The following is a 17,288-nucleotide window of genomic DNA, read 5'->3' as shown; positions in this document are numbered from 1 at the left end:
AAAAAAAAAAATCACCGAAGCTTAAATTTAAAAAAATAGGAAAGCTCAATCACATCAGCAAACTTTCTGATTTTTTTCTTCAAGATAAATGATCTTTGTCATATTGTAGAGTTGTTTACAATACATTTATTTGTGGAATGTGAGCAAAATCACCTGAGACATTTACGAGAAAGAAAAAAAAACCTTACCCCACTAGTGAACTGTCCTAGGGGATTTTAGTAACGGATGTTTTATTGTGTTTTGAAACCTTATTAGCGAAATGCAGTGCATACACAAAAGAATGGTGCATTTCCGAAAGTTAATTTAAAATGTATTTCTCATATCTCACGGGAACATTGTCAAAAGCTGCAACTGTAAATTTCGGCTCTCGTGTTTATTACGGAGCTAGTTTCCGAGAAGGATTCATGAAGGAGACAGTTTTCTGTGAGCTTCGTTTTCAAGATCTGTGTATATTGCAAGTGAGTTTCATGGACGGTTTAAGAAATATGCACCATACAAGAATAACGCAACCAGAAGGGACCGACTGTTTGTAAAAAATGGATGTATGTGAAGGCAAGGGTCCTAGTAGATTTCGTGTGGCTGATGACTAGGGTTAGGATTTTTTTTTTTTTTTTTTAAAAAAACGGATTTCGTGGGTGGAAAGATGAAACACAGTTTTCAGTGGGAATTCGGCGGAATGAAAACGAAAATTAAAGTGTTTAATCGAACATCAAAAAAAGTAAATCAAAATCAAAATTTGGCCTTCGATTTGTTGACACTTCAAAGCGTGAAAGAGATGAATAGAAATGAATTTGACAGCATTCATCTCAATGCTGGAAAATGTAAGACTTTCTCAGTTTGCTAGAAATATTTTATACTGCGAGGGAGAGCGTTCACATTCAGTAAGTACGCCAGAAATTTTAACTTGGGGGGGGGTTCAACATAAAAGGGGGTGTGTGCTCTCAGAATAGTGATATACATTTTTAAACAAACTCAAAGAAAACAGTATATTTTGTTACGCAACTATTGCACCACCACCACCACTACTACTACTATACTACTACTACTACTACTACTAATAATAATAATAATAATAATAATAATAATAATAAATCAGTTCTTGCAGTGGTAGGTTCAATAAAGTAAGTCCTCCACACATTTGAGCATTCATTATTATTATTAAACTAAGTAATACAGTGAACCTCTCAAAATGGACATCAGTGGAACACGATTATTTGTCTGCAAATGAGAGGTGTTCCTAAAAGGAAGGGTTCTCCCTCATAACACCACACCACACATATTTATGGCATGGAAGAATAAGAAAGTTTGTCTTCTTATGAAGATGTCCACTATTGAGACGTGCCCGTTAAGAGAGGTTTCACTGTATTAGGAATTAACCTCCACTATTTTACCCAGTAATTACATGTGAATTGATTACATACGAATTATTGCAATTATTTTGCAAAATTCTGCTATTATTTCAATTTATTCACCGCCAGCAAGTTTTAATGGGTGATTTTTTCCAAAATATTAATTGGGAAAATATTCCCTCGTCCCAATGCTGAAACCACATTCATTTAGTAATTAATACTGTACATAGTTCCGATTTCATTATTTTAATATTCTAACCCTGTTGTTAATGTTAATTGTTGTAATATTATTTGATCTCTTAATCTCCGTTCCTGCCCCTTCCTGGCTACGTTTTTGGCTCTGAATATCTTTCATAAGAAAATTATTCATTGATTTAGTTGTTTTCCAGAAATCCAGTTTTTCAATTTAAAAATATTTTGTATCTTTCTGTTTTGTCTTTTTTAATATACCCTAATTTTAATAATCCCAGGGCTCATAGTTGTAAATAGTTGAAAAGTGACCAAAAATGGCCAAAACACATGAAAAAGTGACCAAAATCTCATCATGCCCCTTTTTCCTTTGTCAATTTCTCCATCACCTCTCTCTTTGTTGTTTTGTTTCATCTTTTCTTCTTTGAGTTTCCGCCTTTCTTAGATTTTCTAAATATGCTTTGTAGTTACGGTAAGCAGACTTAGCAGATGTAAGAAGCTTCTGAGTAAGTGGAACCAGTTCTGGCCTATTTCCGTATTTCTTCATCCCAGATATTATATTTAACTTAGCATTGAGAGTTCTCAAAGCCATGAAATATTCAAATTCATCACCTACTCTTAAGAAGAACATACAAGAAGCATAATACAAGACGAACATGATGAACCACACAAACACACACACACACAACGTTGAACGGAGCGTTAACTATTACCAGAGAAAACTGAAAGATTATTATGATAGAAGAAAGAATAAAAGCTGAAGTGAGAATAAAGTTGACTGTTTCACATGTGGCAGCAAGTACTGATGCTTTCAGAAGAGTAATGAGTAACAAGTTTCTGCCTTTTTCCATTTTTTTAAAGAAAACTATAATACAAAACATAAATCACACGAAAAAGTCACTTTACCTCTCAAAAAATTAACTTTTAGTGACAAGTTTCAAAAAAAGTAACTTTTAGTGACCAACTTCAAATAAAAGTAAATTTTAGTTTAAAAAAGTGACTCGTTATGAGCCCTGTTCCTTTCAATGAATTTACGTGAATAAAAATATACTTTACAAATATTAAGCTAGCGCCAAATGCGTTTCTGCATAACACTAGACTCAGTCTAAAATATATATAATTCTTACTTCGATGAATCTCTTCATTTCTAAAAGCGTTTTGACTACACTCTTCTAACGTCCGTCCATTGATACACCACTTGAAGAGCAGGTTCGAAACCAGCCACAGAGCTTTGGGGGGCCATGAATATGTTAGGAGGGGCCAAGCCATTAAATATCCTTTTACAAATATCTAAATTGTACATTTTGTATTGAGGTCTGGAGGGGACATGAAAAGCTTAGGGAGGGCCAGGTCACCCCTAGCCCACCTCTGGTTGCGAGCCTGTTGCAGAGTACCACTTACCAACTGAATCTGGTATAGCCTTATTATGCTGTTACATTTTTCCTTATTAAGAAGGAGGTAGGTGAATGACCGCTCAAGACGTTGCCAGTTTCAGTCATCTGCATCTGTCCATCAATCCCTTTTCTCGGAAACGACGCGGAGCCCAGGAGGCAGTGGTGGGTCCAGGGGGGGGGCGAATCGGGGCGATTGCCCTCCGTCCAGAATAGGAAACTTTCTTATTTTATATATAAATAAAACCCATCCCAAAGTTTGGAGCTCTTAAAAGTAGCTCCAAGTAGCAGTATTATAACTCACTGCCCTCCCCAGAAGTCCGTCCTGGATCCGCTCCTGCTAGGATGGTAGGTATGAGCGGTCTGTTTTGTCAATTGTTTCGATCTGAACACCGTCCGAAACAATGAGGTCATGTGGTTCTCGAAGCCGTACATGAGAACGAGGTCGCTTCGTATTTTGAAGTGAAATAAATAAATATTGCCTTCTTTCCTAAATACTAAACCTTTTTTAACTTGATGTAATAAATAACCTATATTATACTGACTGATACAATTGGATTTGGGGAAGTATTCCTTTTCCATCCAGGGGTGTGTGTAAAGAAATTTGGAGGGGTGTTAGGGGGGTGTTGGGGGAGTGTAGATTACTCCCTGTTCACATTCAACATCTACAGACACCAAGGGAATATACTTTGTTTGCACGGAAAACTCCAGGATCTCCAATTTCGATGAGATCGGGCTTTTTGCCCAACTACTTTCAAATCTGAATTTTGCTGATCCCTGCAGATTATCCTTTGAAGATTGAATTATCTTCCATTGTTTCTACTTGAAACTCCACTGTGACTCCAACTTCGTTATGCAGTCAATAAGCATCCTGTAACCATGGACTTCATGCAGTATCTTAATAATGTTTTCTTCAGCAATACGTTTCTGAGCACTATCCACAAACTCTGTCTCAGATGGATAGTTTTCCAAGGAACTTCATTATTTTATGAAAATTTTCACAACAGAATACTACGGCACACATATTCAACTGCACTATCTTGTGACGACAAGATCTGGAGGAAGTTGTAGTCCCATTGTCTCTTTATACACTTGAGTACAATAAAGACATTTAAGTAGATTTTTTTCTTCATTTCAGCAACGAAACTATTAGCTTTACAACATTTTCATCGCACAAATTCACATATACGGTGCAATGCATGTGCTATACACGCAATATGACGCTTTCTCTTTATCTCTCTTTATCTCTCTCTCTCTCTCTCTCTCTCCGGTCGTTTAGGATTAACCACACTATATCATACTTCCTGCAATCTGACTAAAAGTGTACAAGTGTAGTTAAATGCCTGTATTATACTATTGTAGCATTAGTTTTGCTTAAGCAAGTAATGCATCTCGAATCACTAGTTAAGGAAGCAGCCAAAATAGTACATATCCTTTTATAGTACTTAATCTGTAGTTTCGTCCAGTTAACAAATGAAAACTAAAAATTTGACGCTCATTTGGTGAGACTTTCTTGATTTCGTACAGAAAGTTATTTTTGGTGGACATAAATTTCTAGTTTGGGATCCTAAATGTTATGTACCACATTGTTTCAACCATAACTCCCCCCCCCCCCACACACACACACAAAATTCTATGATTTAGTGGAGCACCGGAAATCTGAGCCTTACTGTTGAAACATGAAAAGAGTGTATCAGATGTTTCAGCCGTGTTCCCACTCCTGCAAGTTGGTGGTTGGAGCACATAAGGAACTGGGCTCAAAATGTCGGTGTGGAAGCCGTAGCGTCACTTCAGGTTTTGCCAGGGGAGAGGACAAGATTGCCCTTCCACATAAAGTATTTTCCGTTTTTTAAAATAATATATTAGTACACAATTTATTAAAAAGCATTTGGTTTTCAGATTTAGGGGTTTCCCTAAATGGTTCCTCAGTGTAGAAGGTGCTCCGTAAACGGCAATATTTAACACTGTACAAGATGGATTCAGGACCACAAATTGATTGGCGATCGGTAAAGAGCAATTATTAAGAATACTTCATTTACGCCACACGATTCGAGCGAAACTCACACCTCAATGTGTGTCTATAGAGAATACATTGGCAGTTTGAAGGTGCCACCAAACCCTCTACTGTAGAGAGTAGGCTGATCGTAGTGTTTGTACAGGACATGTTACTCAGTTAGAAGGCTGCTACTAGTTTAAGGTCGCTGAACAACACGCTATGCTGGAAACCTAGTTCGTTTATGTTTGGAACGCAAAGTTGACTACACCTATTGTACAATTGAATAACTGAGTGCAGCAGCATAGTGAAACTGTGAAAGGATGTATGTTTATCCGTAGAATTGCTGCTCGCCTCGCTTCTTACGTATCAGTGGTTAATCAATGGTATAAACAAAGTACGCGTCTTCGGGGCGGGAGACCCGGGTTCAATTCCCGGTGACAGTTTATGTGGTTCGAACCTTACGTTAAGTTGTAGATCCACGCTCCATATAGCCTCTTTGCTGAAAGGGCGCTAAAATTCAATCCAACCAAAACGATGGTGTAAACGATGGGAGACATAGGATTTACACAGTAGACGAGTCTCCAGTGACCCCGAGACGCACAAAATAACGCCTAAACAAAAGGATCGTTAAGGACGGCTGACAGCCAGCGCAATTAGTCATTGTTGACCGCACGTGAGCACACGAAAACTAAATCGATAATCAGGGTAAGTATACGTTCTTAAGTTTCTCACGTATGATTACCACTGTCATTTGCTCATCACTAAGAACATCTTTAGTGGTATCGGAAGAGACTGTAGCGCCGAGGCGAATGGAAGGTGGTTGTAGCCGGCGACGAGAATCACTTCTAACTCGGACACAGTAAAAGCTAAATGCGTGCCCGTGTCAAAAGATGAGCAGGAAAATTAGCACGTGTTTTAATTCATCAGACAAGCATCATATTTTGCATTCTGGAATGAGACAAGAAGATGTACATTCTACTCATCTCTGGTATCATTCGGAGAGTATAATTAGTGGTCATACATCAATGACGTCGTTGATCCGGTCCTCCAAATTTATCTGGACACCATTTTCCTACAGAAGAATGCGCATTCCTATACCGCCACTGCAATTGATTGTGGTCTACTTGGTTACGCCTTCTACCCTAGTCTGCTAGATCTCGTCTAAGCTCTATCGAGCATGTGTGGAACATGGCCGTACGTGAAATAATCACTGTTCGTCTGTGCCAAGGTTTACGGCGACCATAAGATATCATATCCAGACTGGCATTCAGTATCTGTATGACCAGCTACCTGCCCGAATAGCTGATTTTATGACCGGTCAGGGTCGTCATACACTCTATTAAGGAGAGCAATGGATGTTTTTTGAACACCCTGCATGACATATTCGCTAAGTTTCACGGATGGTATGTTTTGGTATGTTGGAATCACTATCATCTACCATGATCTTCGTATGCACGAACTTTGGGACAGATTCATGTTGTTAAATAAACTTCCACCAGTATATACGTAGGAGGATCTGAATTGAAACACTCGTTCTCTGATGGGAGAGATCTCTGTGGTAGTACATACTTCCGCAGCTAGATGTTTCTTACGGGATCCTTCTGTATCAGTTGACCGGCATCATTGAGTGAAGTTGTAATACTACATAGTAACTTTTTTAGTTTCCTTTGTTAAGAGCCTCTCGCTTGTTCGTCGATTTGTGTGATGGTTGGAAAGTTGAAACAGTATGTAACTGTGAAATTATGTATTCTGTTAGAGAAAAGGGCAGAGGAAACAGTTGTAATATTTGTAACAACTTACAAGGAAGCTACTCTGAGGAAAACACAAGTTTACGGGTGGTTTCCCACTTCAGGAATGGTATAATGCCACTTACAGATAACTTCGCTCTGGTGAACCCTCGACCTTCCGAACGAGTGAAATATCGCAGGAATATGAACTGATTTTGGAAATCAATTGCACAATAAGCGACGAACTTATTGATTTCTCTGATGGGTCTCAGAGTTCCTATCGCTGGATTTGGGCTAGAAGTTCAAAATGCAAAGAGTTACAAACACGATTCGTACTGCATATGTTCAAGTAGTGCCGCCAGGGGATACGTGTCGTGCATTGAAGGAACATTTGGAAATCAACCCTGCGACTCCCCTCCCCCCTTATGGAAAAAGACAATAGGAAAAAGTTTTGCGGATAGGGAATCAACGAGAGAAAAAACGACGATGGAATTTAAAAAGGCATACGTTTCAGTCTGATCTGAAAAGTGGCAAACATGACTTGATTAGTGCATTGCATCAAGTGGATGGTACATTGAAGGAGATTCGATTTGTATTATTTGTATTTTTTTTAAATTAAACAATGGGTTTTCCTTGTATATATATGTACTGATATGAATGTGTACATACTTTAAGTAAGAAGACAACAAAAGTTTACACACTTCAAATTATGAACGCAAGTCTCAATTGTTGCGCAAGTACAAAAGGCTCAAACTGGTAACCATGCGCATTTATGCGCTGCTAATTTTTCGTTTACACTATTTCAAACTAAAATAATATACTACTTTGATCAGAAATGTTTACAAGAGATTACTGTTCTTAGCTATATCAAAATGTTATAAATACCTGTGAGGCATTACGCCCTCAGCGCCTACGACTAGGTCGTTGTATTTTTCCATTTTCTCTCTTTCTTTGAGCAGTTTCTTTTGTTCCTCTGCTGCAGCTTTCTCCGCTTTCTTCTGTAGTTTTTGAAACTCTTTTATTCTCTTTTCGGCATCTTTCTTTGCTTTTTCCTTCATTGCTTTCACTGTCTTCTTGTTGGTGGCTTCCTCTTTTCCGATAACTCCATCCAAAAACCGAAGAATCTCATCCCGGTTGTTCATGGCAGCAAGGTCTTTTGGGGTGTGATAGTCAATGTCCAAAGCCCAAAGATTTACTCCGAAATTTGCCAGGAAAGTAACACAGTTCATGTGGCCTCTGGCAGCGGAGAAGTGCAAAGCAGTATTACCAAAGTGGTCGCTTTTGTTAGGATCTCCCCTGAGAAAGAAAATTTAAAAAAAAAAAAAAGTTTATTAGCAAATATTATACTTACTAACAATAGTGAAATTTATATCATGGGAAGATAAGTTACCATAGCCTCATAGTTCAAAGGCAATTTCAAAAAATAGAGTTAATTTCCGCAGGTTAGACCTAATTATGCGTATATGAAATGCTTAAAAAAAATTCTGGTTCAACTTACTTTGTTACCACCAAGAATATGTGAGATGTGGGACTACACATACAAGATCAATATGGAATCCGAATTACTTTTTCATCATCAATGATCAGAATCTAAAAGCCAGAAAACACACGATAAACATTCAGCTACTCATGGGACACTACGAGGGAGCAAAATGGGGCAATTATTAATAAAAAAAAAAATTTGTCTTATTCTTCCAGTTTGATATGATAGATTTACATAGAAGACTATCTATGATCTGATTTTTAATGTATTTATTTATTTATTTATTTAACAAAAATGTCGATGGACACTTCGTCATTTTATATTGGATTTAATGAAATAATGTCTCAAAATATTGTTACTACTTCAGATTTCAATAGTAGAATAAATTATTTACATATACTACTACTTTTAACAATTGGGGTGTCTGCTTGCAAGTGCTATAAGAGTAACCGAGACTATATCGTGAGATATAGAAACCGTTATTATTTTAGCTTGTGAAGCCTAATTTGGCAAATGGCTTATCTTAAAGAATAGCATTTACTCGCCTAAGCAACATTTAATGTACGAAGCTGTGGAAAGAAATGAATTAAACACACCTCTATGTATATTAGCCTGACAAATAGACACACGAAAAATCAGTCTGTGCACATTGGAATTAGTAGTACCTGGTTGTGTCCCTTTTGGCAGAATGTAAAGCTTCAATCCTACGTGACATAGTATCCACCAAGTTATTGATGATATCCTGGCAGAATCCGTCACCCGAGTGCCTCGAGTAATTGTTATTTCTTTGTGGGTCTATGTGACCGTTTGTGCAATTTTGGCTGGGGGAGATGCCAAATATTTTTTGTAGGATTCGTTCGGAAACAGCAGAGTTTGAACTTCATTTTATTTTTTCCAGAGGGTGGTTATCTCTGGCTATGTATGACATGGTGCCTTATCATTCATAAATTGAGTGGCGTGCCTGTCACAAAAAATTTTTAAAAATCTATCTTGCAATACCTTAATGTATTTTGAAGCATTTGTGTACCTATAGAAAACAAGTGCATATTACAAGCTTTTTGAATTGATTACACTTACAGCACTATCGGTCTGTCTACTACGCATTTTTTTCACACACGCACTCATACAGACATACAAACAAACAAACACACATATATATATATATATATATATATATATATATATATATACACAAAGAAAACAATCTGGCTAAAACCAATCTGATCACAGGAAAGAAGGGAAAACGAGGAATTCCCCGAGTTTTCAACAGAAACCAGATTCCTCCTGATAACCCGGTAATTCAGGGCACAGCCCATGGAATAGTCTCCAAAGGAATGCATCGGTCCCAGCCGATGATGTAAGGCACACTATCTAAAGGGGGAGTATAGCATAGGTCTTCTGTAATATTCTGATTGATCAATAACTTTTGCATTTATTCACTGAGAGCAATAGTTGTTTTTGCGTTATGTTAAAATATTTGAAGTAGTAGTAGACCAAATTTCATAATCCTATCGTTATTATCCTTTTAGGTATAACCAATTACATTTTTTATTATTTACTCATTGGACGGCACAGCAGTGGCATGGCAGCTCTGATAGAGTATAGCCTTAAGTTTCAGGCGTAGAGTTGGTCCTGGTAGACTGTCTGGCGCGTCTTTCCGTCCCGTTTGAAGTGCATTATAATCCTGTTAACAGTTGCTAACAATACATGTAATACAGCACTGATGATTCTCGATAACGCCAAACATGATACAATGCAATTATAACAGTCTTTGTGTTAGTTCTTTTATTACACATATATCTTTAAAAAAGAAAAATTATTTTAAATTAACCTGTAGAATTGTATTTATCAGTATCGCATATTACGACTATTGTAACAATTTGTTATGTACGCTATTCATTCTATATTTGGATGAATAATAATCAGCTATAATTCCAGACGATTTCGCCGGCGGGGAATTTCAATATGTAGAAAGTCAAACTAGTAGTGCGAAAATACTGTAACCCTTTTTGAATACTATCGGAGATTTGCCCGGGGGGTGCAATTTCGAGCTCGGGGGAAAAATCACTCCTGGACCTCAAGACAATTGTATTCCTTGTACTGTAAATTAGAAGAAAAGTAATGTTCTTCACTATTCTCAAAATTTTATTATTATATTTATTAATAAAGTATTCTAACTCTCGCATTTGGGATAACATTTTATTTTTAGGTGGTAGCTGACGATAAATGTTCGCGCTTTCAGTAGCCAGTAAGATGTAATAACAGCCACGGAATGAGTGATCGGTAACTTAATGCTGACAAAATATGTAATCTTTAATCCATTTCCAAAACCATAAATGTCGTATTCTTGCAAAGAATACAGCAGGGGCAGCTTTAGGATTTTAATTTTGCGTAGGTCCGCTCCCTCGCTTATGGATACATACACACATTTAACTGATTACAGTAGGAAATTACTTTTACAGTGGTGGCTGATGCTATTTGTTAAATAATTATCTATCGTTAATATAAATAATGGAAAATATATATTTACTCTTTATTGTATATTTTTCAAACATGCGGGTAGGCCAGTGTCTACCAGGCCTATCCGCTAAAGCTACCACTGGAATAGAGTAGCGTAACCAGAAGTAGACCTTACAAAAATCTTTGGATCACCTCAGGGCCGGATCCAGAATTGTCTGAAGGGGTGCACCAATAACTACCAAAATGACCAATCACACTGAAACTCTTAAGTGACATGTGACAATATTCTTTTTCCCTGACAACACTGATGCATAGAACGAAGGAAAATATTTTAAAGAGGATCGCAAGTGCTATGCAGGAAAAATGTTCTTCTCTCCTGGCTTCTATTTTCTTCCCTACTTGACAAATGTTATATTGTTTTGCTTGGTAAATCCTTTTCCTTCAACCTTACAAAATCAACTTAAAATATTGCTTTTGCAAAGCTCTGTTTTAAGTCTCAAATGGAAATATGATGGTAGAAATTTTCGGAAGGGGTTGCTATTTTCACTGCTAGTTTTTAATTTTATATAGTGTATATTTAAACCAAGGGGGGTGCACGTGCACTTTTGCACCCCCTAAATCCGGCCCTGTATATATTGGATCTTCTAAAAATAGCGCCCATGGACTACAGAGTACTATTCTGCAAGTCACAATAAAGCAAAAACAATCTATAATTGTACATCTTTCGGCGTTCGGGTCCTCGTCTGGAGACTCAAATTGCACTATGTGGCAACGTCACAGATAAAGAACCATAGAGTAGATCTACCAGTCCATCAAATAATTACATCTATTATTTTCAGACGGCAGTTAAAGTCCATAGACGTTGACACTACAATCACATCAGCGTAACAATCGATACAAGCGCTTGATTTATTCGTAGAGCAATGCTAATGCTTCCAGGCTGATTTACGACGTTGCCATATAGTGAAACTTTTGATTCCCATAGCGGCTGAAGGTGGTTTTGGAGGGCATATCGTTATATAGCCTGGGAAGGGCGTACCGCGGATCCCAGGTTGGGAAAGGATACCTAGACATTAGCCAAGCTTAAGCTAGTACAAATATCAAATTTGAACTGTTAAATAACGGAAATTATGCAAGTGTACATTGAACCTGAACTAATGGCTGATTGAAAATAAGTTATCCATAATTTATTTAGTTACTGTTCGCGGAATATCCGAACGAAAACCAGTTTTCAAAGTGATCATATATTCACTATCGTCTTACTAGCTACCAAAAGTGTGAACGATTACCGTTCATATATCCACTGTCTTCTTCGTATATTACATAACACTCAAAAGAGTAGACCATTCTATTTTTTATTTTCTTGTTCGTGTTTTTTTGACTATCCAATTTATGCGTGTTACAACCCGATAAGTGTTTGTAATTTGTTAAATTCATGTCTAAATTTTATTATAATTCTTGAATTTCGTTTCTTGTAATAAAAATTATGACACATTTTTCTTTAGAAAATCGGAGTTTTGATTTTACATTTGCAGAAAAACAATGTTTTGCGTGGAAATACACCCAAAATGTTATATCTTTAAAAAAAAGAAAAAAAAAGAAGAAAAAAAGAAATACAAAAATCTTAAAGTGACTTTAATAAAGCTTTCACATCATAAACGAATATGAACTATTTTCCATATTCTTTAGTACTTTTAAAGGAAATTTTAAAATCTTGAAAATAAATGTGAAATAATATTTAGTTCTGTTAAGTTATGGTGAGGTCAGAGTTGTACGCAAAGAACACTGCTTTATAATGTGGATAAAGCCATCATATAGTATTTCTCGAGCTGTGATTTTGTTTTCTGTTTATATGACTTCTTTTCTTACATATTAACAATAAGGTGACACAATTACAATTGACAGCATATGTTCAGGAATAAAACAAACATGACAGGTCAACTCTTATGCACTCAGATAAACATCTTTCCTTTGACAGTGAATGCATCTATGCTGTATGATCTAATCTGAAACATGCTTCAAAAAGCATCATAATCATTGTGTCACGTACCACGTAGAGCGCAATTGTTAAGCTACGTATTTCTCACAATTCTGTCTTCATGTACTTTCCAAACAATGATTTCAGAATTAGCAAAGAAACATACAATTCTAAATCTTCAACTACCCTAAATTTAATGTCTTTATTATTATACGCATCGTACAATGATGTGGAGGATCTTGTTATATCTAGAATCTATTTATAGCTAACAGTAAGGGAAATTATAATACATATTGCTGTATAAATAAAATACATTTATAACATTTCCCAATATTAATGAATACTATATTGTTGATTGTTGAGTTGCTTCTTAGTGATCAAGAATAAATATAAATTTTGTCTTCTTACAGTAACAAGACATACATTTTTAATATGATTTGCTTTTACAAGACATTTGTTGGATTAAAAGATCCAATATATTTCAGGCAAAATTTTTCTTGTAGTAGACCTTATATCTGGAGAACTACATACATTGTATCCAAACCCAAACTATTACTTAACTCAGTATGATGTGCTTATTCTGAAGAAAGAAAAAAAATACGAAAACTCGGTTTAGGGGCCGTTCAAAAAATTTGTGGTCCCTGATCCAAAAACTATAATTATTGGCCAAGATTGCAATCTTTTGATGCATTTTTTTTTTTTTTTTGCATCATTCTTAAAACTCTTGGACCAAGATCGCAATCTTTTGATCCATTGTTTGAATCATCCCTCTTTTTTTTTTTTTTTTTTTTTTTTTTGTTGATATTCGATAATATTAAGTTTTGTTCCTTCTACGAATTCATTAATTTATATTCAGTAGCTGTGAAATAAAAGCTTTTTTTTTTTTTTTTTTTTTTTTTTTTACTTTTTGGCAATATGTTGTGCTGCAATGCGCACACACAAATTATTAGATCAAACTCTTTTATTGCGTCATCCAATTACAAAAAAAAAAAAAAGTTGCATCATTTATAAGTATTGTAATAAGGCATAATATTTAATATTTATAATAATTTTTAAATATAGCCTATCATTAAATCTACAAACTTTTAAGGTTTATTTAAATAGTACTTTCTTTTAAAAAATGTAGTAGCAAATTTTTCCAAAATACACATACGTACTAGTAGGATGAGAGCTTTACTTGAATAGCTACTCACTACATAGTATTCACTCACAGTATTATCTAATGCTACGGACTTCGGTAGGACAGATCCGTACACTGATATTGAAAATGTTTTAGGTCGCTCACCAACCACTTCATACACAATAGCAGATGAAAGCTGCAGAAAATAGAAAACTAAAATGAACTGAAGTATTTCAGTTTTACACTCCACAGTTATGCCATGTACGCCAAAGGAGATGATGATGATGATGAAGGAAATGGTGTGCGAAGAAAGTGGGAGGAAACGGGAGAACCCTGGGATAACTTACACACAGGGTGTGTGTCCATTACAAAGTTTACTTGGTGCGATCTGAGAAAGAACCTGGAACCCCACGCACCAGAGATAAATGCTTTACTACTGAGCCACTGCGGCTCCCAAATAGAACTCATAGATAATAAGAGAAGGAATGAACAGGTAATTATAGAGGATCACTAAATGCTATTGTAGGAGAATGAAGGGAAAGTAATATGCTATAGGTTTAGAGCAGCCTTTCACAACCTCGGGTCCGCAAGAGAAAGGCACACACAGTGGTGAAAAATCCACCATTTTAAGTTAAATGATTGAATTAATAATGACAAGTTCAATTTGAGTGAGAAGTGATATTCGACCTACAAGAAGTTGCTATACTCTACAAAGCTACTTTTTTCTATACCTTATGGGTAGGCTACTGTGATTTAGTTTTGTTTACGTACTGGAGTTATTTATATATTTGCAACACCTTAGTTAAGGTGTTCGGCCTCAGGTTTGAAACACTTAACTACCCAATTACGGAGTAAGCATCATATTACTAACATGATTATACCACTGCAAAGAGAAACAAAAACACACCAACACCCGTATTATATTATATATATATATATATATATATATATATATATATATATATATATATATATATATATATATATATATAGGGTGTTTCAAAACAAGATCGACAACGTTTGGGAGGTGACTCCTGACACCAAGATAAGACAAAAATTATAGACCAACCTGAGTGCACAAATTCTTCCTTTCGGAGTTGTAAGCTGCCGAAAACATGGAAAATGGATTTCCATGGTCCATAGCTCTAAAACTATGGGACATACCGTAGTCGTATCAAGACTTCACTTAGGAAGTAATATGTGCACTATCAAAAAATGCATGTTTCAGAATCCTGTGATACTTACGCAACAAATTTTATAGAGGGCGTTTGGCTACCGGCATATAATGTGAAGTACTCACCAACTACCTCCATCAAAATTGTTGCGGAAGTACCGCAGGATTCTGAAACATGGATATTTGGATAGGGCACATACTAGTTCCTAAGTGAAATCTTCACTCGACTACGGTAGGTCCCATAGTTTTAGAGCTATGAACCTGTAAAGTTCATTTTTTCATGTTTTCGGCAGCCTAAATCTCCGAAAGGAAGCATTTGTGCACCTAGGTTGGTCTATACTTTTTGTCTTCTCTTAGTGTCAGGAATCGCCTCTCAAACGTTGTCAGTGTTGTTTTGAAACACCCTATATATATATACTAACATGGGGAAGAAATATAAATACTAACCAACCGCATATATTGCAAGGGGTCCTTCACATGTATATAAAGGGAGCCGTAGGGTGGGAAAGGTTGGGAAAGGCTGGTTTAGAGAACAGAATTGAGAGAGGAAAGGGTTTTATCAAGTTTTACTACCATATCTCACTGATGACAAAACGTGCATGATTCAAAAGGAACTAAAGGAGAAACGCCTAGAAGTTTTCGATGAATAAATAAATTATATAATGATACAGGATAAGTTTTGAAGGTTCTCCTGGCATCGGCGTCTTCTCAGATTATAGTCTATTGCTAGCTGATAGATATCCAACTCAAAAATGTAGTAACCAGAAAAGTAGGTCTATAAAACAAGAAATTGGATAGTGGACAGGTAAGGGAATGAGAAATATTTTCTCTACGAACTTGGAAGAAAAGTATCTAAATTCAAGAAAAATAGAAACAAGAACGATTGGTGAAACACTTCAAGCTATTTATGCATGTGGCCATGTGGTGGAGTAAATCTATCATGAGTTACACCAGAAAGGAAAATGCGAAAAAGAAAAATAAAGTGGCACGGAGGAAAGAAAAATATACAGAGAAAGCTGAAGAGTGAATTTGTATGGAAACCGAAAAAGCCAGGAAAATTTACTATATAATGGGAGAGGAAGCAGAAAGAGTAGGCAAATATAAACAAATGTACAGCAAAATGAAATAATTGAAAAAAGAACGGAAGTTAAAATTACAACTTTGATATTAGAAACTAAGAAGCAATGGTTGTAAGCAAGCAGAGTAGTTTTAGACAGTTGGAGAAAATACACTAAAGAACTGTTTGAAAGTAAGATCTATCATGTTGTCTATATATTGATGATAAAAATAAAACAAGGGAGAATCATCAAGTTTTAACAATATTATGAGTTAAGAAAGTTCTTAAGGAGTTGAAAAATAGCACAAGGGCAGATAATATATCAATTGACTTTGTAGAAATATAGGAGGCGGCAAGGCAAGGAAAGTTCCGAATTTATAATGAAATATTTCTTAAAAATATTAGTTATTCCACTGACTACGAAATAGAATGCAAAAAAGTATAAAGACTACAGAATTAGGCTTCGTAGGCAACAACAATCTTGTCTCGAATATTGAACAGAATAATACATGGCCGAAAACCACGAGAAATATTAGGAGAAACAGTTTGAGTCCAGGATATTAAAGAGTACTACTGAACTACTGTGACGAACGAGGAAATTTTATAAACAATAGGGGAAAAGAGAACAATATTAGAGACAATTAGAAGCGTGAAAGAAACTGGATAAGACACTGTGAAAATTAATTGTATTCTAAAGAAAAGCTTTTAGAGAAAGGAGAGGAAGTTTAATGATTTAGAGAAAGCTTTTAAACCATAAAATATTGCTTAGATCCAGAGACGAAGCTGTATATTGAATAGAGCACGCTGTGATGGGAGAGCAGCTGAAAGTTGGGTTTGAATAGAACGATTTAAATATTCAAAGTTGCATATGAACCAAAGAATAAGAATCAAGATATAAGAAATGGCAGAGAGGAAGAAAAAGGTGTTCGATATAAGTTTCATCCATTTTTTCAATATACATGAAGAAGTAGTGAGGAAAAGTGAACTAAACAATGTAGTATATCGGTAAGTGGTAGAAGGGTTGGGTGCGTTCGTTTTGCAGATTGGAATTCGAAATATGGATAATAAACTAACAAGACATGAGAACTAAGAAAAAAAACGTATGGGGAATATAGAATAAATGTTAATACTTAGAAGACCAAAGGAATATACCGTACACCCGGTGGAAGACTGTTACAAGTCAAAAATACACATCTGTGGGAACATGACTTTTAAAGTTTGTTATTCTATCACAATTGCTCTCTGGAATACTGGTATTTCTGCCATAAAGGGCTTAATTTGTTTAGTTACGTTTCTGCCAAAATACCACCAGATAAAGCTCGCTTTTCTTTCTCTGTTCTCTTTTGAGCGATGATAACTCAAAA

The 17,288-nt window shown here is 35.9% G+C and overlaps 1 protein-coding gene across 1 annotated transcript in view; it reads right to left on the bottom strand.

Annotated features, from left to right (window-relative positions):
* The window catches only part of Sans (SAM_USH1G_HARP domain-containing protein Sans), a 256,233-nt gene that overhangs the window by 37,421 nt on the left and 201,524 nt on the right, over positions 1-17,288 (bottom strand). Inside the window, exon 3 of the mRNA XM_081731215.1 lies at positions 7,538-7,948. Within this exon, the coding sequence (XP_081587341.1) occupies positions 7,538-7,948 (411 nt within the window). The remainder of the gene's footprint in view (positions 1-7,537; positions 7,949-17,288) is intronic.

Source organism: Thermobia domestica, chromosome 11 (assembly GCF_964235325.1).
Source record: "Thermobia domestica chromosome 11, izTheDome1.hap1.1, whole genome shotgun sequence".
NCBI lineage: Eukaryota > Metazoa > Arthropoda > Insecta > Zygentoma > Lepismatidae > Thermobia > Thermobia domestica.
Note: the sequence above shows the minus strand (reverse complement) of the source record. Positions and strands in the feature narration are given on the sequence as shown.